Genomic DNA, 24,139 nt, shown 5'->3' on the forward strand with positions numbered 1-24,139 from the left:
CCCCCCCCCCCCCCGCCCCGACCTCGCCCAAGACCCTGGCTAATTCTCACCTTTCCCAGGACAGGTCATCTCACCTCTTGCCTCAGTTTCCCAATCTGTGAATGAAGGAACCATGGCTAGATCCCCCCTACCCGGGCTTGTTGTGAGGTTCCATGAGTTAAAGACAGACACCCAGTAAATGTGACCATTATCTCTCGCGTGCTTCTGTGCGGGTGGGGGGATTTGATTCTGGGTCCCCGTCCGTGTGCCTCCGCGGAAACTCTGGTGTATCCACCTGTCGACCCGCCAGCTGTGCAACCGCGTATGAGTTACCAGACCTCTCTGCGTCTCCGGTTCCTCATCTGCAAAATGGGTGCAATGATGGACTCCATTTCCTAGGGAGGATGTGGTGATCGAGTTAATTACTCCACCTAAAGAACGCGGAACAATGCCTGGCACGCAGGCAGCCCGCAATTACACGAGCAGCTTCATTCGGGTGTGAGGTCAACTCTGAGTGTCTGGAACATGTGTCTGTCCGCGTCTTGCAAGAATCCGGGGCAGGAAGTGCCCGTGGAAGCATACGGAGTTATTTAGGGCAGCATGGGACCAGGCCTGTGAGGGTGGCCTCTCTTTCCTCATCTGTGAAATGGGAATAACAACACACCCCACACGGGGTCGGTGCGCCGGCAACACAGGCACTGGGTGCGCAGGGCCGGGCCGCAGCGCCACCCCTGTGTGCTGCCGCCTTTCCTGGGTCTCCAAAGTGCAGATAATAGGGGCGTCCACCTCCCCTGTTGCTGGAGGACGAAATGAACCCATAAGCACTTAGAACAGCACCTAGTACACAGGAAGCACCCACTGTGAAAACTGTCGCCAGTAATCCGTGCGGAACTCTGTGCCTGTGCTTGCCTGGGCCGGTGTGGGACGGGACCCCGGAGGATGTGGCCGCGGGCATCCGGCCCTACAGGTTCCTCCGGCACCCCACTTCCTCCGTACCCCGACCTCTTGCCCCCACCATCGCCCTACCCCTCGCTCCAAAATCCCCAGGACTTCTGAGGAAAGAGGGGTTGGCAGTCCGTAACCCCTGCCCCTGTCCCGGGAAGGGGTACAGGCCCCCCCAAACCCAGGTGGGGTTGCTGCTCCCCTCTCTGCTGCTCTCTCAGGGCTTCCCTGAGGTCCCCCATCTCGTGCCTTCACATCTGTCCCTCTGCATCTCTCTCTTTCTAAAAAAAAAAAGTTTATTGGGACACCTGGGGGGCTCAGTCAGTTAAGCATCAGACTTCAGCTCAGGTCGTGATCTCGCGGTCCGTGAGTTCGAGCCCCGCATCAGGCTCTGTGCTGACAACTCAGAGCCTGAAGCCTGCTTCAGATTCTGTGTCTTCCTCTCTCTCTGCCCCCCCTCCCCCCCATTTTCTCTCTCTCTCTCTCTCTCTCTCTGTCCCTCTCTCAAGTTTATTTATTTTGAGAGAGAGAGAGAGAAAGAGAGAGAGTGCGTGCAGGGCAGATAGGGAGAAAGGGAGAATCCCAAGCAGACTCCGCACCATCAGCACAGAGCCCTAAGCGGGGCTCGAACTCACAAACTGTGAGATCATGACCTGAGCTGAAATCAAGGCGCTTACCTGACTCAGCCACCCGGGTGCCCCTGTGTCTCTCTCTGCCCTCCACCTTGGTTTCCAGAACAGGAAATGTCAGGGTCCCAAGGGTGTGGCCCAGGTGAGGGGGGAGGAGGAAGCAACAGAGGTAGGACCTCCCCCCACCTCCTACCCTCTGGATGAGAACGGGGTGGGGGCAGGAGGGGTCTTCCTCAATTGACCTCCAAACCCTGCCATGCCAGGTCTTGATGAGGGCGGGGAGCCCTGGTATTAGCTCTTTTGTCACACGCTTCTCCCAGGGCCAATGCCTGGGCCCTCGGCCGGCCCCGGGGAAACTGAGGCAGGAGGCTTGGGAAACTGAAGCGGGGCTGGGCGCCCGGGCTCCTGGGTCTGAAGGGGCAGGGGACTGGGGCCCCGGACTCCTAAGTCTGAGGGCGGAGGGCCTGGGACCGAGGGCCTTCCCCAACACACCCGTCTCTTAAATGCCCGCCGAGCGCCCCGCCCCTCCCGCCCCCAGTTAACCCCGAGCCCCGCGGCCGAGCCCGGCACAGTCGCCCGGAGCCCACAGACCGAGCAGGTGCACGACCCACACGCGCTCGGCAGCGGGATGGACACCGACCAGCCCGAGAGCCCCCGGGAGCCGCCGTCCCCGCCCCCGCCGCCGTCGCCGCGGTCGCCGCCGTCCCCCGCGCCCCCCGAGTCCCCCGGGTCCCCCCGGCCCGAGCAGCCGTCGGAGGCCTACGCCCGGCAGCTGCTGCTGGAGGAGTGGGGGCCGCCCGGCGGGATCCTGGAGCTGCCCCCCCGCCTCACCTGGAAGCTGCTGTTCCTGCGGCGGCCGCTCTACCGCAACCTGCTGCGCTCGCCCAACCCCGAAGGTGCGGGACCCGCAGGGCACCCGGCCCCGAGGCCCCGCCTCTTCCGCCGCGCGCGGCACCCTCGCAGCCCTCCGTCTCTCCTTCTCTGCCCTTCTCGCTTTCTCTGCATCCTTCCCCGGCTCTCCCGTCATTGTGCCCCTCTCCGTCTCCTGGCGCCTCTCTCCGTCCCGCCTTGCACGGCCCTCTGTCTCTGTCTGTATCATTTGCCCCTGCTATGTCCCCTTGTGTCTGTTTGTCTTACCCCGTATCTCTACCTCTCCCTCCCTGCCTCCCTCCGCCTGTATTTCTGTCTCTTTCTCTACGTGCCTCTCTCTCTCGGTCCCTCTGTCTGTTACACCAGGACGCCCTCCTCCTTCCACCCTCCCTCTTCACCGCACCGTCGCTTCCCCCCCCCCCCCCCCCCCGGACATTCTCAGGGCTCTGGCAAGGCTCTGACTCACACGTCGCTGCCAGGCAGGTCCGGTCTGGCACAGATTCCTGCCCTTCCAGCGGAGCCCTGCGGGGGGGGGGGGGGGGGGAGGGAGTCCGGTGGAGGCGGGTAGGGGTGGGACGGGGTGGGGGGGAGCGCTGGAGGCAATTTCAGCCTGCCTGAGGCTCCACTCACCTTGTGCATTTCAAGGCATCAACATTTATGAGCCGGCACCCCCTACTGGTCCCACCCAGCAGCCCCTGGAGACTCTGGGTGAGTGCTGGTGGCTGCGCCCGAGGGGAGGGGACAGTCCTGGAGAATGTGCTTGTTCTAACGCTTTGCTCCTCCACCTGCCAGGCAACTTCCACGGCTGGTACATTAGGACCGAGAAGCTCCAGCAGAACCTCAGGTGAGCGGCCGGGATGCGTGTGGCCTGCGTTTGGTTCCCTGCCCCAGGGTCTGGCTGCGGGCCCTAGAGACACTGACTTTGCCCCTCTGGGCCTCAGTCTCCTGCTCGGTGCACAGGCTTTGGCATAAAAGAATGCTCGCAAAACACAAGGGAGGGTCTGGCTGGCTAGGTCCCACCCGCATGTAGTAGATGTTCAATAAATAACAGGTCTTAGTGTTGTTTTCTCCACTTCCCCCCCCCCCCCCCGGGAGAGGGAGTCACCAGGCCACTATTGATTCTCCATCAAACCGAGCCTCATTTCTGCACATTAGGGGAGACGGTGTAACTCAGGGGCTCAGTCACACGCGCCTGGGTTGGGATCCCTAAGGCCAGTGACTTCCCTTCTTGAGCCTCTGTTTCTCATCTGCATCATGGGGTTCCGAAGGAGTGGCCCTCAGAGGGGAATAGAGGAACCCTCAAGGTGCTGACTGAGTGCTCGGCACCCCTATGTGGATGCCCTTGATGTCTCTGCGAGGGCGCTAGGACCCCAGCACGTCCCAGGCCTCACCGCCCCCCCCCCCCCCCCCACTGCCCTGTCCCGCAGCTGGACCGTGAAGCAGCAGTGTGTGGATCTTATGGCCGAGGGCCTCTGGGAGGAGCTCCTCGACGATGAGCAGCCAGACATCACAGTCATGGACTGGTACGTGCCCCTGCCTGGCAAGCCTGTCCCCGCCAGCTCATGGGATGGGCTCCTGGATGTGGAAACCTCACCTTTCCTCCCCTTTGGTCTGAGCTCATCACCAAGACCCGCTCGCCCGCTGCAGGACCCAGCCCCGCCCACTGCACTAGCCCCTTCGCCCTGAGACTCCCAGCTTTTGAGATGGGCCAGGCCGGAGGCCGGTCCTTCTTTCTGAGATGCTCGGCACCCCCTCTTCTCGAGATAAAGCCCTTCTTATCCTTTGGGGTTCCGTCACGCGTGGTTACACAAGAATCCTTTCCTGACTACCCTTGAGCTGGGGCAGACGCATCATGCATTATGTGCCCCCAGACCTCCCCCCTCCCAGCCCCCACCATTCTTGGTTTCACTGGTGACAGGTCTGCCTCCCCCATCAGACTGTGACTCCTGCAAGGGCGGGGTGGGGGCCATCTTGCTGTGTGGCCAGCACTGCCCGGCCCCGGGGTGCACAGAGCGGGTGCCAGTGAGCGTGTGCTGAATGGCCATCAGGGCCAGGGGTTGGGGCCGGGACGTCGGGGCCGCAGTGGCAGCTGAAGGCCTGGACCCCACCCCCAGGTACGAGGACAGCCGGCTGGACACGTGTGTCTATGAGCTGCACGTCTGGCTGCTGGCAGCCGACCGCCGCACGGTCATCGCGCAGCACCATGTGGCCCCCCGGGCCTCCGGGAGAGGCCGCCCCGGCTGCTGGATCCAGGTGAGGCTCTGTCCCCGTCTGCCATCCCCAGACACGTGTTCCTGTCACCTCAGAGAGGGCAGAGGGCAGGGTAGGGTAGGGATCGCAGGTCCCTAACGAGGACTTCTCCCCTAACCCTGGGTGCTGCCACAGGTGTCCCACGTGTTCCGCCAGTATGGCCCTGGCGTGCGCTTCGTCCACTTCCTGCACAAGACCAAGAACCGGATGGAGCCTGGGGGGCTGCGGCGGACGAGGGTGACGGACTCCTCCGTGTCCGTGCAGTTCAGGGAGTGACTGGCAGACTCCGGGCCTGTTCTGACCCCCGGTGTCACTTGTCCACAGCCTTGACACTTTACCCGATCCCTTGGCACCTCCCTGACCCTTGGGCTCTGTGGCCTTCTCTTCACACCTCCCTGGTGCTCACCACCACCTGTTCCCTTAATCCCTTCATGACCCCTCAGCTTCTCCTTGATTGCTGACCATCTCCTGGGCCCCTTATTCCTGCCTGGCCCTCGGCTCCCCGCTTGGCATCTTCCCACACCCTTGGACGTCTGACTCGTTGGCATTGCTTCCGTACTCTCTGAGCTCCGTGAGGGCAGCGGCCACTTCCTCCTGAGTTAGTGCTCGACAGACAGTAGGGGCTTCGTGCATCCTTGTGGATCGATGAATAAATGCGTGTGCGCGGGGATGCGGAGTCTTTTCCCTGGCGTTTGCTTCTTCACAATGTCACTGAGTTCACACCGTGATTTTCCAGCACCCCACAACCCCTGTGCCCTTTGCACCTCCCTTGACCGCTGATCTCTCCACATGTCCCCAGTTTACAGCCTCTTGGAGCCCCCACCTGCCTCTTCTCTGGCATCTCTTAGTCTCAGACTGTTCCCCTTCCCTCCACACCCCCAAGTTCTCAACCCCTAGAGCCGTCCCCGTATCTTTTCCCACAAGACCCTCATTTCTCCGCCTCAGTCCTCCAGAGCCCCCGAACCCAGCAAGGTATGGTATCCATCCGGGGCCATCGTTCTGGGGACAGTGGCGGGACAGACTGCAAATCTGAACTAAAATTTTTTCCATGTGTTGGAGAAAAAGAGATTGAAAGTCTTTAACCACCCCTAAGCCCGGGGCTCTGGCCAGATCATGCAGGAGACCCCGGTCTTAGCCTGGGCAGGGTCCTTGGAGGCCTCCTGCTGTTCCATTCGTGAATCCTGAGGGAATCTGGAGGTCCCTGGCAGGCCAGAACAGCTGGGGGCGGGGTGGGGGGGACATTCAGGGGAGGGCTATCTACCAAAAAGTGTGGGAAGCATTTGAACGTTTAACAGTCAGCCAACAGTACATGTCACACACGTGTCCTGTGGCTGTGTGCCTTTGTGCACACCTAAATCCATGGCAGAATCTATGAGTATGTCCCCACCTACAGCATTGTCCCAAGTATAGGCTGATGCAGGCCTCACCACCCTGCTCTCTCCCCCGACCCCACCCCCACCCCCGCCCCGACCGCCCTTCCCAGTGTGGACTTGGGCCCCAAGCACGAGTAGATGGCAGACAGGGTAACTTCACAAGCACACTCTATATTGCAGGGAAGACAGGGTGGGGAGGGGGCAGGAAGAAAGTTCTCTCCTCCTGGGACTTGGGGCCTTCAGCATACCCCAGGTGAGGGGCCTCTGCACTCTGTGGGGGTTGGACACGAGGTACCTCTAAGGCATCAGTAACACCTGCAACAGAGTCAAAAATTGTCACCAGCGGGGGATGCCAGGGGCTTAGAGATCCAGGGTGTGGGGGCTTCCGAAAGCCTGAGATGGGGTGGAGGGCTGGGGCTGGGCTCTGAGTTCAGGACCTAGGTGTCCTGGGAGCTCTTGGCGCTCTTGTAGGGGGAGGGACCCAACAGGTGGAGAGAGCTCTGACTTGGTGTAGGGCCCCAGGGTCTGTGAGCTTGCATGCGAGAGTGCAGAGTGGGCTCTGGGGCCTCCAAAGTTGGGTCTGGAGGACTCCAGAACCCTAGCAGGGCCTCCTGGGACTGGTTTCCAGGGCGGAGGCCCATCTAGAGGGTCTAGGTGGATGGGGGGAGCATGAGGGTAGCTGGGGGCTTCCTGGAACTGGGTTTGGGGTCTTGCAGTGGGTCAGTTTAGAGTCTGGGAGTCCCAGAGTTGGGTCTGGGAGCTCCAGGACCCAATGATCTGGGGGTGGGACGACTGGCTTCGGTTCTGGGGGCTCCAGGGTGAGAGGATTGGTGGCTCCCCATCCCCAAGCCAGGCCTAGGACTGCCAGGCTCTGGACGGATCCGCAGGTGGAGGATTCAGGAAGGTGGGAGGCGGGCTGGAGGGTGGGGTCAGCTTCTGAGTCCGGGAATCCCAGAGCTGGGTCCGAAGGGCATGGCCTTGCTGGGGGGAGGGTGCGGGGAGGGGAAGGGGGCCCTCCGGGATTGGTTCTAGGGAGTCCCCACGTGGGTCGGGGGCGCCGGGGGCGGGGAGGGGGGCGGTTCGCGCTTTGGACGCGGAGGCGGGGCCGGGGCGCGGGCGGGCACCTGCAATAGAGCGACGCGATGGTGTTGGACCAGTCTCCGAAGATGCCCTTGCGGAACTCTTCCAGGCGCGGGTAGGCGCCGGCCGAGAACTTGCGCGTCTTGCCGGCCTTGCCGCGCAGGGACCACACGGTGATCTCGCAGCGCGGGGCCACCACGAGCGAGGAGGCGGCGTTGTTCCAGTCGGCGGGCAGGAAGGGCAGGTCGGTGCCCGGCTCCACCGACAGCTCGGCGCCCCCACAGCAGTTCTCGTAGTAGGGGTCGCTCTTGTCGTAGAGCTTGGCGCACGTGCGCGTCCCGTCCGGCCTCTTGAGGTCGGCGGGCAGCGGGCAGGCGGCTCGGATGCCGGGGACGGCCACCAGGGCCAGGGCCAGCAGCAGGGCGCACAGCGGGGACATGGCGACACTTCGGGCCGCGTCCCCTCGAGCTTTTATGCGCCTGACCCGTGGGAAGGGAGAAGCTGCGAGATAAGGACGCCCTCCCTCGCCTCCCCCGCGGGGAGGCCTTCCTCACCGAGGCCGGAAACCCACAGCCGATGAACACGAGATGGGCAGATTTGTATACAACCTAGTAACTTTCACGTGGCAAACGTTATTTTTAAAAAGTCGATTAACGGGACTTGAGGACGAGTCTCTTGTAACAGGAGGGCAGCATAGCCTTATAGGTGTAGGTACGAAGAGCTCTAGAAAACCGACAGGGATTGGAAACCACCCCCCCTCCCCCGCCCACTTCCAAATAAAGAGAGATCAACGGAGGGCGGGGTGGGGGTGGGGGGCTGGGTTTCCAGGCTGGGCAAGTCCCCTTATCAGGACACAGGACCTTGGGAAAGGAAAAGCTGGAGGTAAGGAGAGAGAGGCCCTGGAGGGAAGGGAGAGGAGGGGAGGAGAGGAGGAGAAAGATCCCACTCCCCCCAGAACAGGAGAGATTCCCAACCAAGGTTGGAAACCCAGAATCTGTGAATTAGACATATCAGGACAACACTTGGTTTTTACCACCTCGAGGCAACCTATAAAAAGGTTTGGGGTGGGGGTGGGGGGTGGGAGATCGCAACACTTGGGACAGTGTATCAATGATAGCTATAATATATAAAGAGTGCTTACAAATGGACAAGAAGATATCAAACAACCCCCCTCCCCAAGAAAGGCAAGCCTTGGAAGGGGAGAAGGGAGGAACAGGAGGCTGCCACAACCTCCTCCCCATTTCCCAGGAGCCAGAAGATTTGCTTAAGAAGACCGGAAATCTTGAATTTATAAGATAAACAGAGGACCTAGTGAGCTGTATAACATGTAAACCTTTTGTATAGCAACAAACACAGCCTAAACGAAAACCTTTTAACCTGGGAAAAAGTAGACAATTCTTGTAACATACAGTAAGCGGTGACCAATCAGCAAGCAGAAATGACACAAGCCGAAGGGAAACTTAAGGAGCAGCAAAGGAAGGGTGGGTAGGCTGGGACCTCACAGGGGGACAGGGAGCTGGGCATCTGGGAGCCTGGCCAAGACCCTTCAGAGACTTTGGAGTTCCTGGCTGCCTGCCAGGCGAGCACAGAGTGAAGAGTGGATGAACCCATCAACAATCAGTGTTTCAAGTCTGTGGCTCTGTGGGTAAGGCCAAGTCTGGCCTTGGTTTCCTCATCTGTAAAATGGGTGATAATCCGGGGCACCTGGGCGGCCGATTGAGTGTCTGACTCTTGATTTCGGCTCAGGTCATGATCTCACAGTTGGTGAGATTGAGCCCCCTGTCGGGCTCTGTGCTGACAGTGTGGAGCCTGCTTGGATTCTCTCTCTCCCTCTCTCTCCCTCTTTCTCTCAAAATAAATAAACATGAAAAAATTTTTAATGGATGATTGTTATGAAGATTACAAAGGGTGACAGAAAGTACAGAGGGAGGGGGTAAGTGAACGGCCTACGGAGCCAGGCTGCCTGGGGCCAAATCCCAGCTCCTCTTTGAGCAGGGCCCCAGGGGGACAACGATGATATCCACCTCAGGATGCTGGCATAAGGGGTCAGTGAGTTAGTCCCCGTGACAGCACTAATGGTAGGGCCCTTGCCAAGTGTCCTGTGGGCATTTGCCATCACTGTTACTACGTCAGCCCTGAGCACGGTGCCTGGCACACAGTAAGAGCTCAATAAACACAAAGCAGCACAAGGCGACATCAACGACAGTCTGCTCTTCTCCCCGACCAGCTCGCCCTGCCCCCACCCCCGGGGCCCCCAGATGCTGTCTCCCCGCTTTGGCCAGGGTCATGCAGGGGTGAGGAGCCAAAGGCTAGAAACACTTGGAAGTAGGTTCAAAGTTTTGACTCTTGTCACTCTGTTGAGTGACCTTGGGCAAGTGAACTCACCTCTCTGAGCTTTGGTTTCCTCCTACCTTCAATGGGATGATAGAAAAGGACAATAGAAATTTACTATGGGGCGCCTGGGTGGCTCAGTGGGTTGAGAGTTCAGCTCAGGTCATGATCTCGTGATTCGTGGGTTCGAGCCCCGCGTCGGGCTCAGTGCTGACAGCTCAGAGCCTGGAGCCTGCTTCGGATTCTGTGTCTCCCCCTCTCTCTCTGCCCCTCCCCCACTCGTGTGCTCGCACCCTGTCTCTCTTTCACTTTCTCTCACTCTCTCAAAAATAAACGTGGGGTGCCTGGGTGGCTCAGTCGGTTAAGCGTCCGACTTTGGCTCAGGTCACGATCTCGCGGTCCGTGAGTTCGAGCCCCGCGTCGGGCTCTGGGCTGACGGCTCAGAGCCTGGAGCCTGCTTCCGATTCTGTGTCTCCCTCTCTCTCTGCCCCTCCCCCGTTCATGCTCTGTCTCTCTCTGTCTCAAAAATAAATAAAAAACATTTAAAAAACATTAAAAAAAATAAACGTTAAAAAAATGTTTATTTATTTTTGAGAGACAGAGACAGAGCATGAGCGGGAGAGGGGCAGAGAAAGGGAGACACAGAACGGGAAGCAGGCTCCAGGCTCTGAGCTGTCAGCACAGAGCGGACGTGGGGCTCGAACCCACGAACCGTGAGATCATGACCTCAGCCGAAGTCAGACATTTAACCGGCTGAGCCACCCAGGCGCCCCTAAACATTTAAAAAAAGAAAACAACTATATAAAGAAATCTATAACTGACATAATTAAATCTTATTCATAAACATTAGGAACAATCCACATAATTTTTATTTATACATATAATATAAATACTTAATCTGTAATACTGAACAAAAACATTATCAATGTAAATATATAAAGCACAAAGTACAGTGCCCAGCACAGGGAACAAGCTCCAGAGACGGGAGCAGTTGTGACTGTCTTATAATGATGATTTTGAGACCCTGGATCGTGGCCTGGCCCTGCCCCAAACCAGAACCTGGATCCTTCTCCCTCCTTTCCTCCTGTGAGCCCATGAAATCTAATCTCCAGCCGCTAACTTCCCAGCCGGCCTCCTTGACCTCAGGGACACAGAGCCCCCACCCTCCCAGCTCTGCATGGGTCCCTGGATCAGGGATGGAGACAGGAAAGCATAGTGCTATTGGAGAGGGCCATGAACATCAGACACTAGCGACACGGGACAGCAAGGATACCCTGATGGGGAGACAGACCCAGCGACAGGACCCCTGGCTGTGGACCATAGTATACAGCCAGCATCAGAGAGAACCCACAGAGACCCAGCGCGAGGGCACGGCATCCCCAATCCGGGGACACATACACGGGCAGGGGAGGGGAGGGGAGGGACATGCTGTGACACAGTCCACCACTGATGGTCACTGAGACTCACTGGTGAGTTCTAGAGAACAGCACGCACTGAGCGCAGACACATGCTTGGACACAGTCGGGGAGAAACTCTGTCCCCGCCCCCGGACAGAAGCACACCCACCATCAACAACAAGCCCCCAGCCCTCAACCACTCCCGCTCTACAGCCCATGAAATCTCCAAAGCACAAAAGTCCATGCACATTTCTGATGTCCCAGAGTGAGCACCCACAGCCATCTTCACCCAGAAACAACTTCCTTACTGTTTGTTAACACAAACTGGGCAAATAGTAGAAAAGTAAACATCTCCTTTTTTCCTTTTTTTTTTTTTCAAAAAAAAAAAATGGAAGAATGCCCTGCCCTTGAGGAACCCATGAGCCCTTGAGAAAGTAGATCAATAATTTGAACACAATGTGAAGAGAGTTGAAACGGGGCATTGCAAAGGACTCTGGGAATACAGTGCAAAGAATAGCCAGTTTCCCCCTTAATGTCCACTGGTATATTTTGATTTGTATCATCAGGAAAAAATCTTTTCAGAGCTCACAACCTGAATGCCACATTTTTTCACAAGACCCTAAAAAAGGAGATTGGTGTGCACGTGAAATTGCCACTAGTAGAAAAAGGAAGTATTTGTCTCAGTCAAGGTGGTGCCTGAACACAGACAATATTATAGGTGGCACACCCTTGAAATGAAAATGCTGTCTGTTGCATAAGTACAGGAAAATATTCAGATCGGTACTCAAGTTCACACTGGATCAGGGGAACTCACTACGCTTCTGCAATGATATGTCACTGGTGGGATTATTTCTGTATAATTCTTAAGGGCTAATATGACCACCCTCTTCCCCCCCCCCCCCCCCCCAAGCAGCCATAATCCTATGGTTTGGAAATAGGGATTCTCAGAAGTGTGGTCCCCGGATCAATGGCATCAGCATCCCCCGGGGACTTGTTAGAAGTCAGTGCAAATTCTCAGCCTCACCCAAGTTGGATGAATCAGAAACTCTAGGGGTGGAGCCCCACAATCTGAGTGTTAAATGCCCTCCTGGTAATTTGATGCCTCCTGGAGTTTGAAAAACGCTGGGTAGGGTTTTGGTCTAAGTCTCCGCAGGTCACTGACTTTATTACATCTAGAATTTTCTGTATTGACACCTCAAGTTTTTCAGCTTCTATAAGACGTATTTCACAGAATTTTCCTGATTAAAAAAAAACACGTTAGCCATAGAAAAAGGGACAGGTCCTGGGGGTCCCAGGGGGAGCCTCATAAGGCCATGCCTGGAACCTAATGCCTCACATGAACTTGAATCTTCTCCAACACAGACAAAAGGTCAGTCATCATCCAACTTCAGGACGTGGCTGAAGACCGTATTCTCAGATACACCGGCCCCAGGTGAGGCTCCTTGTTTCCAAGCCTCCCTTGGATCCCATGGCCCCCTTGCGGTCTAGGTCAAGGCTACTCAACCTTCACTGCGCCGCAAATCGCTTGGGGAGGGAGGGGGGAGGGTCTTAAGAAACCGATCCAACAGGTCTGGGTGAAGGATCTAGGCTCTGCATTTCCCGCGAGCTCCCGGGTGCCGCCAGGCTGCTGGGGGCCACTGAAGAAGCGTCTCTCCCCAGCCGAGACAGGTGTAGCGAGAATGCAGCTCCAAATATGGAACCTGTCACCAGGAGGTCGTGGCAGGATTTGGGAGGTGGGCAAGGCCAAGTGGACGCCCGGGCAGCGGTTAGATAGAAAGAGAAACTCCAACGAAATTTCAGGAGGAAGGCTGTGGAGGAAGCGAAGTCCGAGACTCCTCGGGGCTGGAACAGCTTTGGCTCAAGAGTCCCTGCAGCCATGGGTGCGGGTGCGGGTGAGGGTGCGGGTGCGGGTGCGGGTGCGGGTGAAACCCTGGGCGGAGCCCGAAGCGGGGCGGGGCTTCGGCGGCTTCGGGACGGGTTAGGGGAGGCTGGGAGCCCTCGCGAGGTGGCGCCAGAGCACGGAGATTCACCAGGCAGCCTGGGCGTGCCGGCGTCCAGGTTCAAATCCCGACTCTGCCCTTCACGAGCTCCGTGCACTTGGGCACGTTGAACAACCTCTGTAGACTTCAGCTTCTTCGTGTGTGAAGTGGGGCTAAGACACAAAAGTTAGTTGTAGCTTCTTAGCTTTGAGGCTTGCATGGGACGTTTCCTTTTTATTGCTTATATTCGTCATTGGTATATTTTTTTGAGAGGGGGAGGGGCAGAGAGAGAGAATCTTTTTTTTTTTTTTTTTTTTTTTTTTTCAGAGAGAATCTTAAGCAGGCTTCATGCTCAGCACAGAGCCCCAGGCGGCGCTGGATTCCACGACCCTGGGTTTATCACCTGAGCCTAAATCAAGTGTTGGTAGCTTAACCGACTGAGCCACCCAGGCACCACCACCATTACACTTGCATGGGGACTAGAGATTAGAGCATGGACATCTTGGGGGGACAATTACTCTGCCTATCGCAGATCAGTATTGAGTTTTACTATAAAGGAGGAGTAGTCTCTCTTGTATGAAGAGAGGCAGTTGCCCAAGCTGTCTGGGGCTCCAGTGTCAGGACCCAACCTCCTTCTATACTGTGGCTCCATCGTCAATATATGGGTTCCTCTTCATGGTCCAAGATGGCTGCTTGCGCTCCATCCTTCACACCCACAATCCCAGACAACAGGTGGACAGTGGGAGGGAAGGAGGGAAGAGTGAATGCCTTACCCTTTAGGTCTTTCCCAGAAGTGCCACATGACACTGAACTTAGCTCCAGGGGAGCACATGATGCCACACGAAGATGAGTCTTGACTCGGGTTAGCCATTTGCCTGCTGACAGACCAAGTTTCCTGTTCCTAAAGAAAGAACAAACATTGAAGGATTGTCACAAAGCTTGGGTAAGAGGCAGGTCGAGGGATGGCACGAGAGGCGGATAGGGGACAGATATCCAGGAGAAGAGAAAAGGGGATCCAGCCTGTCCACAGCCTGGGTGTGGTAGAGAGAAGGCTGACTGCGGTGGGCTGATGAACGGCCTCCAGAGATACTCTGGTACCAATCCTGGAAGCTGTGAATGTGACCTTATTTGGTAAAAAGAGACTTCGCAGATGTGAATGCGTTACAGATCTTCAGATGGGGAGATTGTCCAGGATTATCTGGGTGAACTCCAATCGCAAACACATGTCTTTGTAAGCAGGCAGTTGGAGACTTGACCACAGAGGAAAAGGTGTGACAGCCGAAGCAGAGATTGGGGCGATGTGCTTCGAGGATGAGGAAGGGGCCCGAAGCCCAGGAATGCAGGCCACCAGCGGAAGTTGAAAAATGAAATGAATTCCCCCCTGAGGAATCAACCCTGCCGACACCTTGATTTTAGTCTTTGAGGTCTCGTCCTTACCTTCTGACTTCTAGAACTATCGGAGAGTGAATGCTGTTGTTGCGGACTACTAAGCTTGTGGCAATTTGTTACACCAGCCATAGGAAATGAATGTGGTGACTCTGCCCTAAAATGTCTCATGTCCCCTAGGAGAGCTAACTGGGGCAGGAGATCCCCTGAGGAATTGGGTGTTGGCTAACGTCTTCCAGGGAACCACAGTGATTGTGGGCCCAGCAGCTCCACTTCTGGGTATTTACCTGAAGAAAACAAAACACAAATTCAAAAAGGTATCTACGCCCCCATGTTCATCGCAGCCCTATCTACGATAGCCAGGTCATGGAAGCACCCTAAGTGACCACCAGTGGAAGAAAGGATAAGGGAAATGTGGTATAGGTACACAATGGGATGTTATTTGGCCATGAAAAAGGGAAATCTTGGGGCGCCTGGGTGGCTCAGTCGGTTAAGCGTCTGACTTCGGCTCAGGTCATGATCTCGCGGTCTGTGGGTTCGAGCCCCACGTCAGGCTCTGTGCTGACAGCTCAGAGCCTGGAGCCTGTTTCAGATTCTATGTCTCCCTCTTCCCCTGACCCTCCCCTGTTCATGCTCTCTCTCTCTGTCTCAAAAATAAATAAATGTTAAAAAAAAATTTAAAAAAAATAAAAAGGGAAATCTTGCCGTTTGCGACAACCCAGGTGGACCTTGAGAGCATCATGCTGAGTGAAATAAGTCAGACAGAAAAAGACAAATAGTGTAGGATCTCACTTATGTGTGGCGCATGAAAACAACACACACACACACACAAGCAAAACCGAACTCACAGAAATAGAGAATTGGTGGCTGCCAGAGGCAGGGCAGAGGTAGAATGTGGACAAAACTGGGTGGAAAGGGGCAAAGGCACTGAGTCTTCGTTATGAAATAAATGTCACGGGATTGTAACCACAGCATGATGGCCACAGTTAATAATGCTGCAGCCCATATTTGAACATTGCTAAGATAGATCTGAAAAAGTCTCATCACAGGAAAAAACATCGTAGTAATGTACGGAGACGGATGTTAACTAGGCTTAGTTGGTGATTATTCATACATACCGACGTCGAATCATTATGTTGTATGGCTGGAACTAATATGATATTCTATGTCTATTATACCTCAAGTCTTGAAAAAGTGATCGTGGGGAGCAAGGGGACTTCCAGAAGGCAAGGGATGAATTCGATTGACTGGTGCCAATACACCCCAAAGTAGGAGTAGTAGTAAATTAAAAAAAAAAATAGTGACAGTAGCAATGATAAAAGTGGTACTAATACATGTTCTCATTTACTCTTCATAGACACTCAGTGGGTTGGTGACGACGAGCCTGTAAGTTAAGACACGTTTCATTTTGCCGCGGGAACAAGCAACCCTCAGGGGCTGACGTCTGCAAAGGTTCTTGCTCACACCACATGCTCATCCAAGTCACTTTGGCGACTTACTCAGACAATACCCCGGATCCTTGCCAGTCTCTGGTCATAGGAGAAAGCAGGTAAAGTGTGCACTGGCTCAGAAACGACATGTCATACCAGTCACATTTAGGGGCTGGGGGTGGGGGGTGGGGTGGGTAATTGGCTTTACTAATGAGACAAAAAGACAGTGCCCTTGGGGAGATTGCATTCCACGTGGGGAGACTGGCAATAAGCAAAATAAAATAAATGAAATGATTGAATGCCACATGGTGTACATGCTACGGAGAAAAGTTAATCAAGCAGCGGGCATGGAACAGAGTAGGAACAATTTTGAATGAGTGGTCAGGGAAGCCTCAGGAGGAAGCACTCGAGCAAAGACTTGAGGAGGGCAAGGAGGGAGCTATGGCAATGCTGGGGGAGGGTGGGGGAGCATTCCAGGCAGATGGAACTGCCAGAGCAAAAGAATATTTAAGAAATGGTAAGGAATTCGTGTGGCCAGAATGAAGAGAGGTGGGAAGAGAGAGGAGTAGATGAGATCAAGGAGGTCAGGGGGGCAGGTCATGTGAGGCCTTATATGAGGACTTTGTCTTTTACTCTGAGCAAAATGGAGCCAGGAGAGAGCAAGGGGGGTCCTGGCCTGACTCAGGTGTTCACAGGGTCCCTCTGGCTGTGTTTGGGGAATAGACTGGGAGCCCAGGGAGGAGGCTGCTGCCATGGTCCAGGGGGAAGAGGGTGGACAAGACTAGGAGGGGGCAGTGGAGAGAGTGAGAAATCGTCAGATTCAGCATATACTTACAATTAGAGCCAACTGGGTGTACTAACCAGATGTGAGAAATGACAGAAAAGAGAGGAGCCAGGGATGATTCCACGGTCTTTCGCCTGTGGGTCTGGAAAGATGAGCTGCCACTTACTGGGCTGAGAAAGATTATAGAAACAACAGGGTTAACATGAGAAGAGCGGGAGTTACGTTTGGGGCATGATAAGTTTGAGAAGCCCATTGGACATCTAAATGAAGTTGTTCGGTAGTCACTTTGATGTATAAGCTTGGAGTTCAGGGGTGAGGTCTGAAGATCAAAATTTGGGAGTGGTATCAGTCACTTTGTGCTGTGTAATAAATAATCACAAATATCTCAAAACCACAATAACCACTTACTGAGCCCAGCATCTGCAGATCAGCCGGGGGTGGCTCTGATAATCTCTGGCAGATTCCGGCCAGGTTCAGATGGGTGGCTCTGCTTCAAGCTGTGGGTCTGGCTGGTTCAGATCCGAGGCCAGCCTGAAGGACAGCAGCAAGCCAGGGGAGCTCTTCTCATTGCCATGGCCAAAGCCCAGGCAAGTGGAAACCCATGAGGCTTGGCTTAGCTTGAGAACGACACATCATCACTTTTAGACATACATCATTGGCTTTAAAAATCCACATGACTTGGTCCAAAATCGAGAGGCAGGGAAGTAAACTCTGTCTTCAGTGAGGCCATGCCAATGATGTGGATTTGGGGGTGCGGGGGAGAATTTGCAGCAAGAATTCAATCTGTCCCAGGAGCCATGACTGTAGAGGCTGGTTATGTTCTAAAGCCATGAGAATAGACGAATGCATCACAGATGGAGGAAAGATAAAGACGAGGATGAGCCCTGGTATATTCCAATGTCTATAAGTGGGAGAGGAGGAGAATAATCAGAAAATAAGACTGAGCAGGAGCCACCAGAGAGCTAGAAGGAAAATCAGGCAAGTGGGAACTAGCGAAGAGTATGTTTCACAGAACAAAGAATGATCACCTAGATCAACAACTATGAATAGATCATGAAGGATTGGACTGAGAATCAACCACTGAGTTTAGCAATATGGAGATGATTGGTGGGCTGGAGAAGAGCTGAATCTGTGGAATGGTAGGATGCTGTCCCTTTTCTTCCTCTGGATATTGCCAAGAGGATGTAATGTCTGGAACTGTAGTAGCTCCCGGGTGACCATAAGTTGGCCCAACTTAAGGGTGAAGCTAAAATGCTGAGAATGGCAAGGCCGAGAGATAGGAAGAATCTGGATTATTGACAACATTACTGTGAGTTCCTGAATTAGCCAACTCTTGGCCTATTTTACCCTTAGACCTCTGGTTATATGAGATTACAAATTCCTGATTGTTTTGAGTTGGGGTTTTCTATTATTTAAGCAAAAAAAAAAAAAAAAAAAAACCCTGATAAACGTATTTGCATTTAATACACAATGGTATGGTTCTTTTTGTTCTACAACTATATGTGATGTTACAGTATTTCGTTTAAAACACAACCGGGACACCTGGGTGGCACAGTCGGTTAAGCATCTGGCTCTTGATTTCAGCTCAGGTCATGATCTCATGGTTGTGGAATCGAGCCCCATGTTGTGCTCCCCTCTGAACATGAAGCCTGCTTGAGATTCTCCCTGCCCCCCCGCCCCGCCCTCTGTCTCTCCGTCCCTCCCCCACTGGCACACACTCTCTCGCGCGCTCTCTCTCAAAAATAAAAGCCACCACCACCACCATTACCTCTAAGTGCTGAAGATGTTAACAGGCATTCATCAAGATCCAAGGGATGGAAGAAACCACCCTGCTCTGGCAGATAGCGGTGTTCAGAACCATGGAGAGCAGCCAGTGGCGCTGCCTTCTGGGTGCAGTAGACTGGCTCTTAGAGGGGTTTCCGCTGGCCAATCCCTTTCTATGGATCATTATTCAGAAGATGGCAAGGGGACCTTTAGAATTAGAGTTTTTGTTGCTATTGGCTTATGAGGTGGTCCAGTGTGGATCTGAACTTGAGCTGTTTTCTATGCACAAGAACAAAGCTAATTTGTCCCTGTCCTTGAAATTAGAGTTGGAGATATGACTTTAGAATGTATTAGACTGCCTTATCATTCAAATTATGTTCTTACATTTGTTTGTTTGTTTGTTTGTTTGTTTGTTGAGAAAGAGAGAGAGCACACAAGGAGAGAAGAGGGGCAGAGGGAGGGAGGGAGAGAGAATCCCAAGCAGGCTCCACGTTCACCATGGAGCCCAATGTGGGGCTCGATCCCACAACCCTGGGATCATGACCTGAGCTGAAATCAAGAGTCAGATGCTCAACTGACTGAGCCACCCACCCAGGTGCCCCTGTTCTTACTTTTTAAAGTGAGGAATCCATTTATTGGGAGGGAATTACAAATCTCTGCCCTATTGACCTCAGTCTTGGTTATGTCATTTGTTTTGTCCAATGAAAGTATGTGTACCATTTTGGAGCAGATGCTCTAAGAATGAGTACATAGACCACCATGTACTCTAATCTCTCTACTCTAAGACCAGCAATATCCCAGTTAGGGCTACACCTTTATCCTGGATCCCAGTGAGGAGCTGGGACTCAGCCTACCCATGATGGTCATATTGAATGAGCAATAAACATTTGTTGTTACTAGCCACTGAAATTTGAGAATTATTTGTTACGATAGCATAACCTGGCCTACGTTGACTGATACAAGAGTAATCAGCAAGAAGGTTGTTGGTGAATTCATGTATGTATGAATGTATATCATGTATATAGAAATGTATAAGTCCAGAGAGACCATAAAGAGGGAAGCGAGAAAAGGGACAGGACTCTGAGAAGCTCTAGTATTTAAGAGGTAGGAAGAAGAAAGAGAACCAGAAAATGTGACTGAGAAGTAGCAGCCAGAATTTGAAGGAAGATAAGAAAAGTATAATATCACAAATATCAAAATGGGAGAGAGTTACAAGAAGGAATGGATGAAGAATGGGTTCTATGCTGCTGGGAGGCCATCTGGGGTGAGAACTAGAGAATCAATCACAGGATTTAGCTGTGAAGAGATTGTTGGTGTTGAGTGGAGCTCTTGGGGAAGAAGCCAACTGTAGGGGCTATGGAGACTGGGGTAGGTAGGTAGTGGAGCCAATGGAAAAAAGATATGGAGAAATAGTTGGAAAGAAACCTATGGACTAAGAAAGGTGAGCCTGATGATGGGCAAATACTTGTAAAGAAGGTTTTGAAAAATAGAGGACAAGAGAAGGGTATTTTATGGGGGAGTGAATTAAGAGGGGCCAGGATCAGGCACTGGCCCAAGTCAGGCAGAAAGACACTTCATCCATGGGGATAGAGGAGCAAGGTAGGAGAGTGGTGTAGATGATGAGGAATTTCTACCTTGCAGCTTCTGGAAGGTAGAGGGAAAGGTAGTCTGTATGGAAAGAGAGAGGAAGTGATGGAGTAGTGAATACGAGAAAGAAGAGATTTGAAAGAGATGGAGTGAAACGTTCCAGAAACAGATTTAAAGAGAGGGGTGTCACAGAGATGGGAGTGGGCAGAAGAGCCTGGTTCCCCAGACTGCAGCCCCAGATTATCCATTTTCCTGACTCTCCTCCATGGGTACTGAATACAAGGATACTTTGACACTTCATACCGACTGCAGTCCCAGGGAATGATGGTGACAAATAATCCCATGCAGCCAGAACTCTTCAGCTTTGAGGGAAACTCACCTTTCACTTCCACGTGTATCATTAAGGATGTTTTGGCTACAAATAACAGAAAGTACTACCTCAACTAGCTTAAAAAGTGAGGTGAATTTGTTATCTCACACACACACAAAAGTAATGAATATAGACACAAAACTCTTTAACAAAATATTAGCACATAGAATTCAGCAATAGATCAAAGAATTATACACCATGATCCAATGGGGTTCGTCCAAGGATGCAAGACTGGTCAGTATTTGAAAACTAATCAGTATAATCCACCAAAACAGGCTAAAGAAGAAAACTCATGTGATCATATCAATCAATGCAGAAAATACATTTGCCAAACTTCAACACTCACTCATAATTTTTAAACACCTCTTATAAAAATAGGGACAGATAAAAATTTCCTCAAGTTGATAAAGAGTGTCTACAAAGAGTATCTACAAGTTGATAAAGAGTTAACATTACACTTAATGGTGAAAGACTGAAGGCTTTCCCTGTAGAAGAGAGAAAATGTGCCTTCTCAGGCCATTCTTATTCAATGTAGTACTACAGTTCCGTCCAGTGCAATAAGGCAAGAAAAGGAAATAAAAGTGTAAAGGGTGGGAAAGAATAAATAAAACTGTTTGCAAAGGACACAACTGTCTGCATAGAATGATGTCCACGGTGTAACGTAAATGACTTCTTGGTGACAACTCTGACATCCCTCCCAAGAGATTTCCACCATGACAATTATCACTCTGGATTGGGAACCACAGTAGGTTTAGGGGAGGAACCACAAACACAAGATTGACACATATCCTTAGAAATACGCAGATACAGGCCCTAGGTCCATGATAAAGCCCTTGTCCCACTGATCTGACAGCCACAGCCTCCATCCAGACATGTTATGACTTGGTATCACAACTGCTTGTTTAAGTAGCTTGCAATGAAATCTTCCGCTACTTGCAGCTGAAAGCGTCCTTAGTGAGCCTGTCCCTCCTCATTCATTCTTTCATAAACTCTATCACCTTCTCCCCCCTTCCTTTGCTGCCCCCTCCCCACACACACACTCAGAGGGCCACAGTCACTTGTGCAATCGTGCAGTCATTTACGCAGTCACATACAAACAGGATCAATGTCACAAATAGTTTGTTTTCACACATTTTATGAAAAGCATGAAATAAACATCTTTTGGGGGCTTCATAAACAAATAGGGATCTGGAAGCAATAATCTAGGGGAGATTGTTGGTGTGGCAATAACATCTAAGGGACACGCTACAGGTGGGTCTCAGTGATCAGACACAAGAGTCTTCACTAGTGACACCTTTCAGGTCCCGGATGAGGAGGTAGAAGAGGTTGAACATGACAGAGGCCTCCAGGTAGCTGAGGGACTTCAGTGGGGAGGAAGGGATGGGTCAGTGACTATCATCTGGGCTCCCAGCTGTCCCCAGATACCAGTCACTCCCTGGTCACTCACCTTCTTCAGGCCTTGTGGAGCCGGGAACGCCAGTGGTGGAGGTGGCCTTGGGTCTGGGGGCCTGCTGGGGCAGAGGAGGGTGACATGTGAGGCAGGGCCCAGAACAGAAGCGGACGTTCAGGTGGTCAGAGCACAGACACGGCCTGGGTGCCCTGAGTGCTCACACAGGCCCGGAGCTCGGAATGGATGTGGCGCAGCATGTGAAGGGGCTGGTCCAGGATGTCCCCCTGGGACGCGTCAGCCACGGTCCCCAGGACCTTCAGCGTCAGGGCCAGCTCAGCCTCCAAGGCCACGGGGCGCTCCCACACCTGGGGACAGGAGACAGAGGCAAGTGAGAGAGGACAGGTTGGGAGGGTGAAGAGAGAGGGGCGGTGAGAAGGAGAAGGGCAAGGGGACAGGTGAGGGCAGGGGTGGGCCTGACTGTCCCCTCACCTGCAGCTGTCGCAGCTCCCGGGTCTTGGGGAAGAGGCAGGGGTGGCAGGTCCAGGCCTGTGGGGCGACTGACTCTTTCTGGAGAGCAGAGGCAGAGGTGGACCCCGGCAGGAGCAATGAAAGGGACACTCACAATGGTGTCCTCCCTCTAGGGCCCCGCACCTGGCTGCATTCCCGGCTCCTGAGCCTCTTTCACCAAGAGGAGGAGGAGGATGCTGCCCTGGGATCTGTTGCCCTGGGGCCTCAGTCTCCCCTTCCGGGTGCCAGCTGCAGCTCTGTCCCTGATGACGATGACAGTGCCTAAATTTCCACGTCCTCCTGGGAGCTCATTCTTGCCTCAGCTCCATGTCGCACCATGTGGCCCGGACAGATGGGCCGTCTGGGCTGACATGGCAGAACACAGCCCGAGGTTGTCTGGGGAGCCAGGGGAAGCCCCAGGCTGGGGAAGCTGGGGGGCAGGGCGGGGCCAGGGGAGCCTGGGGAGAGGAAACAGACACGGGAAAGTGATCTCCTGAGCTGGACACTCCTCAGGGCTGGGGCGGCCTCAGCCCCACAGTCAGGGGTTACAGGTGTCCGGGTGGGGTGGGGAGCTCATCTCTGCAGGCTGCCCAAACGTGGACAGGAGACAGGGAGGGGATACCCAGAAAGCATCTCCACGAAGGGGCTGGAGGCTTCTGGAGGGAGGCTGCTTGCAGCAGAGGGATGACCCAGGGAGCCACGCAGGGGAAAGAGTCAGTAAGGCAGAGACAGAAGAGGAAAGCTTCTCTTGGGCCCCCCTTCACGTGATACCAATATGAGATGGGAATGAGCGTCTGCTAAGGACTTCAGGTGCGGCTGAGGACGTCAAAGGACCCAACCCATTGTGGAATAAAGGAACTCATTCCTTTATTTCTTTGTTCAGTCATTCAGCCGATCATTGATTCAAGAATGTATTCATGGGGCGCCTGGGTGGCTCAGGGGGTTAAGTGTGGGATCGAGGCTCAACGCAGAGCCTGCTTAGGATTCTCTCTCTCTCTCTCTCTCTCTCTCTCTCTCTCTCTCTCCCTCTGACCCTCTTCTTTGCTCCTGCTCTCTCTCTCTCTCTAAAATAAAAAAAGGGGGGGGGGCGCCTGGGTGGTTCAGTCGGTTGAGCGCCTGACTTCCGCTCAGGTCATGATCTCACAGTTCGTGGGTTCGAGTCCTGGGTCGGGCTCTGTGCTGACAGCTCAGAGCCTGGAGGCTGCTTCGGATTCTGTGTCTCCCTCGCTCTCTGCCCCTCCCCCGCTCATGCTCTGTCTCTCAAAAATAGATAAATGTTAAAAAAAATTAAAAATAAAATAAGCTAAATTAAAAATAGTCACAGGTTCCAGGGACTGGAAACACCTGTGGGGGCCACTATTCAGTCCACCGCTCGTCTGTTGCGAATGGAGACAACAGACTACAAGTGTTGGCAGAGCTTGTGACTTTATCACCAAAAGAAATCACAGATGTTTTCTTATTATGTTATTTTCCAGCAGGCATCTTGCAATATTATTTATGCTCATCCCTACTTTCAAGTTCAAGTAGCTATTAAAGCTGCCATGAGTGGCTTTCTATTTAATGCATTAGCGAAGAAGCACATAAATTACTATATCACGGGTTTAAAAAATATTTTGATGGCCGCATTACAATAAAAATTGGATTTCTTTGTCCTGTGTCTTTTCCTTTATTTCGAGAAGCTTTACAAGGCTGTCATGAGGTCCCATGTGTGAAAACGTTTACGAATGCCTGCCCTCTGCCTGAGTGGCTCAGTTGGTTAAGCATCCGACTCTTTTTTTTTTTTTTTTTTTTGAGTTTATTTGTTTATCTCGAGAGAGAGAAAGCAAGCAGGGGACGGGCAAAGAAAGAGACAGAATCCCAGGACGCTCTGCACCGCCAGCACAGAGCCCGATGCGGGCCTCGAACTTACAAGCTGTGGGATCATGACCTGAGCTGAGTCGGTTGCTTAACCGGCTGAGCCACCCAGGTGTCCCGAGCATCTGATTCTTGATCTCAGCTCAAGTCTTGATCTCAGGGTCATGAGTTCAAGCCCCCTGGGCATGGAGCCTATGGAGGGGGGCAGGGAGTGAAAAACTGGGTCTCTGGAAAACT

At 53.3% G+C, this 24,139-nt stretch overlaps 3 protein-coding genes across 3 annotated transcripts; 1 reads left to right on the plus strand and 2 right to left on the minus strand.

Moving 5' to 3' along the window:
* Positions 1 to 2,094: 2,094 nt before the first annotated feature.
* On the plus strand, positions 2,095 to 5,340 carry NCCRP1 (NCCRP1, F-box associated domain containing). The gene is made up of 6 exons (XM_027044857.2): positions 2,095 to 2,446; positions 3,066 to 3,128; positions 3,213 to 3,264; positions 3,848 to 3,943; positions 4,535 to 4,673; positions 4,806 to 5,340. The coding sequence occupies exons 1-6, from the start codon at positions 2,179 to 2,181 to the stop codon at positions 4,944 to 4,946; spliced, it is 759 nt and encodes a 252-aa protein (XP_026900658.1). The 5' UTR covers positions 2,095 to 2,178; the 3' UTR covers positions 4,947 to 5,340.
* Positions 5,341 to 6,194: 854 nt separating this feature from the next.
* Positions 6,195 to 7,588, minus strand: SYCN (syncollin). Its single transcript, XM_027044920.2, has 2 exons — positions 7,168 to 7,588; positions 6,195 to 6,358 (listed from the first exon to the last, which is right to left on the minus strand). Exons 1-2 carry the CDS (start codon positions 7,560 to 7,562, stop codon positions 6,349 to 6,351), a joined length of 405 nt encoding a protein of 134 aa, XP_026900721.1. The 5' UTR covers positions 7,563 to 7,588; the 3' UTR covers positions 6,195 to 6,348.
* Positions 7,589 to 21,416: 13,828 nt separating this feature from the next.
* On the minus strand, positions 21,417 to 22,421 carry LOC106988318 (interferon lambda-3-like). The gene is made up of 5 exons (XM_027044627.2): positions 22,385 to 22,421; positions 22,031 to 22,158; positions 21,747 to 21,906; positions 21,610 to 21,665; positions 21,417 to 21,524 (listed from the first exon to the last, which is right to left on the minus strand). Exons 1-5 carry the CDS (start codon positions 22,419 to 22,421, stop codon positions 21,417 to 21,419), a joined length of 489 nt encoding a protein of 162 aa, XP_026900428.2.
* Between the last annotated feature and the right edge of the window lie 1,718 nt (positions 22,422 to 24,139).

This window comes from Acinonyx jubatus, chromosome E2, assembly GCF_027475565.1.
Source record: "Acinonyx jubatus isolate Ajub_Pintada_27869175 chromosome E2, VMU_Ajub_asm_v1.0, whole genome shotgun sequence".
NCBI classification, from domain to species: domain Eukaryota; kingdom Metazoa; phylum Chordata; class Mammalia; order Carnivora; family Felidae; genus Acinonyx; species Acinonyx jubatus.

What these genes read in the sequence shown, in the direction of transcription:
- NCCRP1 (XM_027044857.2), top strand. Translation starts at nt 2,179, where the DNA reads ATGGACACCGACCAGCCCGAGAGCCCCCGGGAGCCGCCGTCCCCGCCC. An exon ending in AAGCTCCAGCAGAACCTCAG is followed by an intron (nt 3,265 to 3,847) that starts GTGAGCGGCCGG and finishes CCTGTCCCGCAG; the next exon opens with CTGGACCGTGAAGCAGCAGT. An exon ending in GCCCCGGCTGCTGGATCCAG is followed by an intron (nt 4,674 to 4,805) that starts GTGAGGCTCTGT and finishes GTGCTGCCACAG; the next exon opens with GTGTCCCACGTGTTCCGCCA.
- SYCN (XM_027044920.2), bottom strand. Translation starts at nt 7,562, where the DNA reads ATGTCCCCGCTGTGCGCCCTGCTGCTGGCCCTGGCCCTGGTGGCCGTC.
- LOC106988318 (XM_027044627.2), bottom strand. Translation starts at nt 22,421, where the DNA reads ATGTCAGCCCAGACGGCCCATCTGTCCGGGCCACATG. An exon ending in CCATCTGTCCGGGCCACATG is followed by an intron (nt 22,159 to 22,384) that starts GTGCGACATGGA and finishes CACCATTGTGAG; the next exon opens with TGTCCCTTTCATTGCTCCTG. An exon ending in GGCGTTCCCGGCTCCACAAG is followed by an intron (nt 21,525 to 21,609) that starts GCCTGAAGAAGG and finishes CCCATCCCTTCC; the next exon opens with TCCCCACTGAAGTCCCTCAG.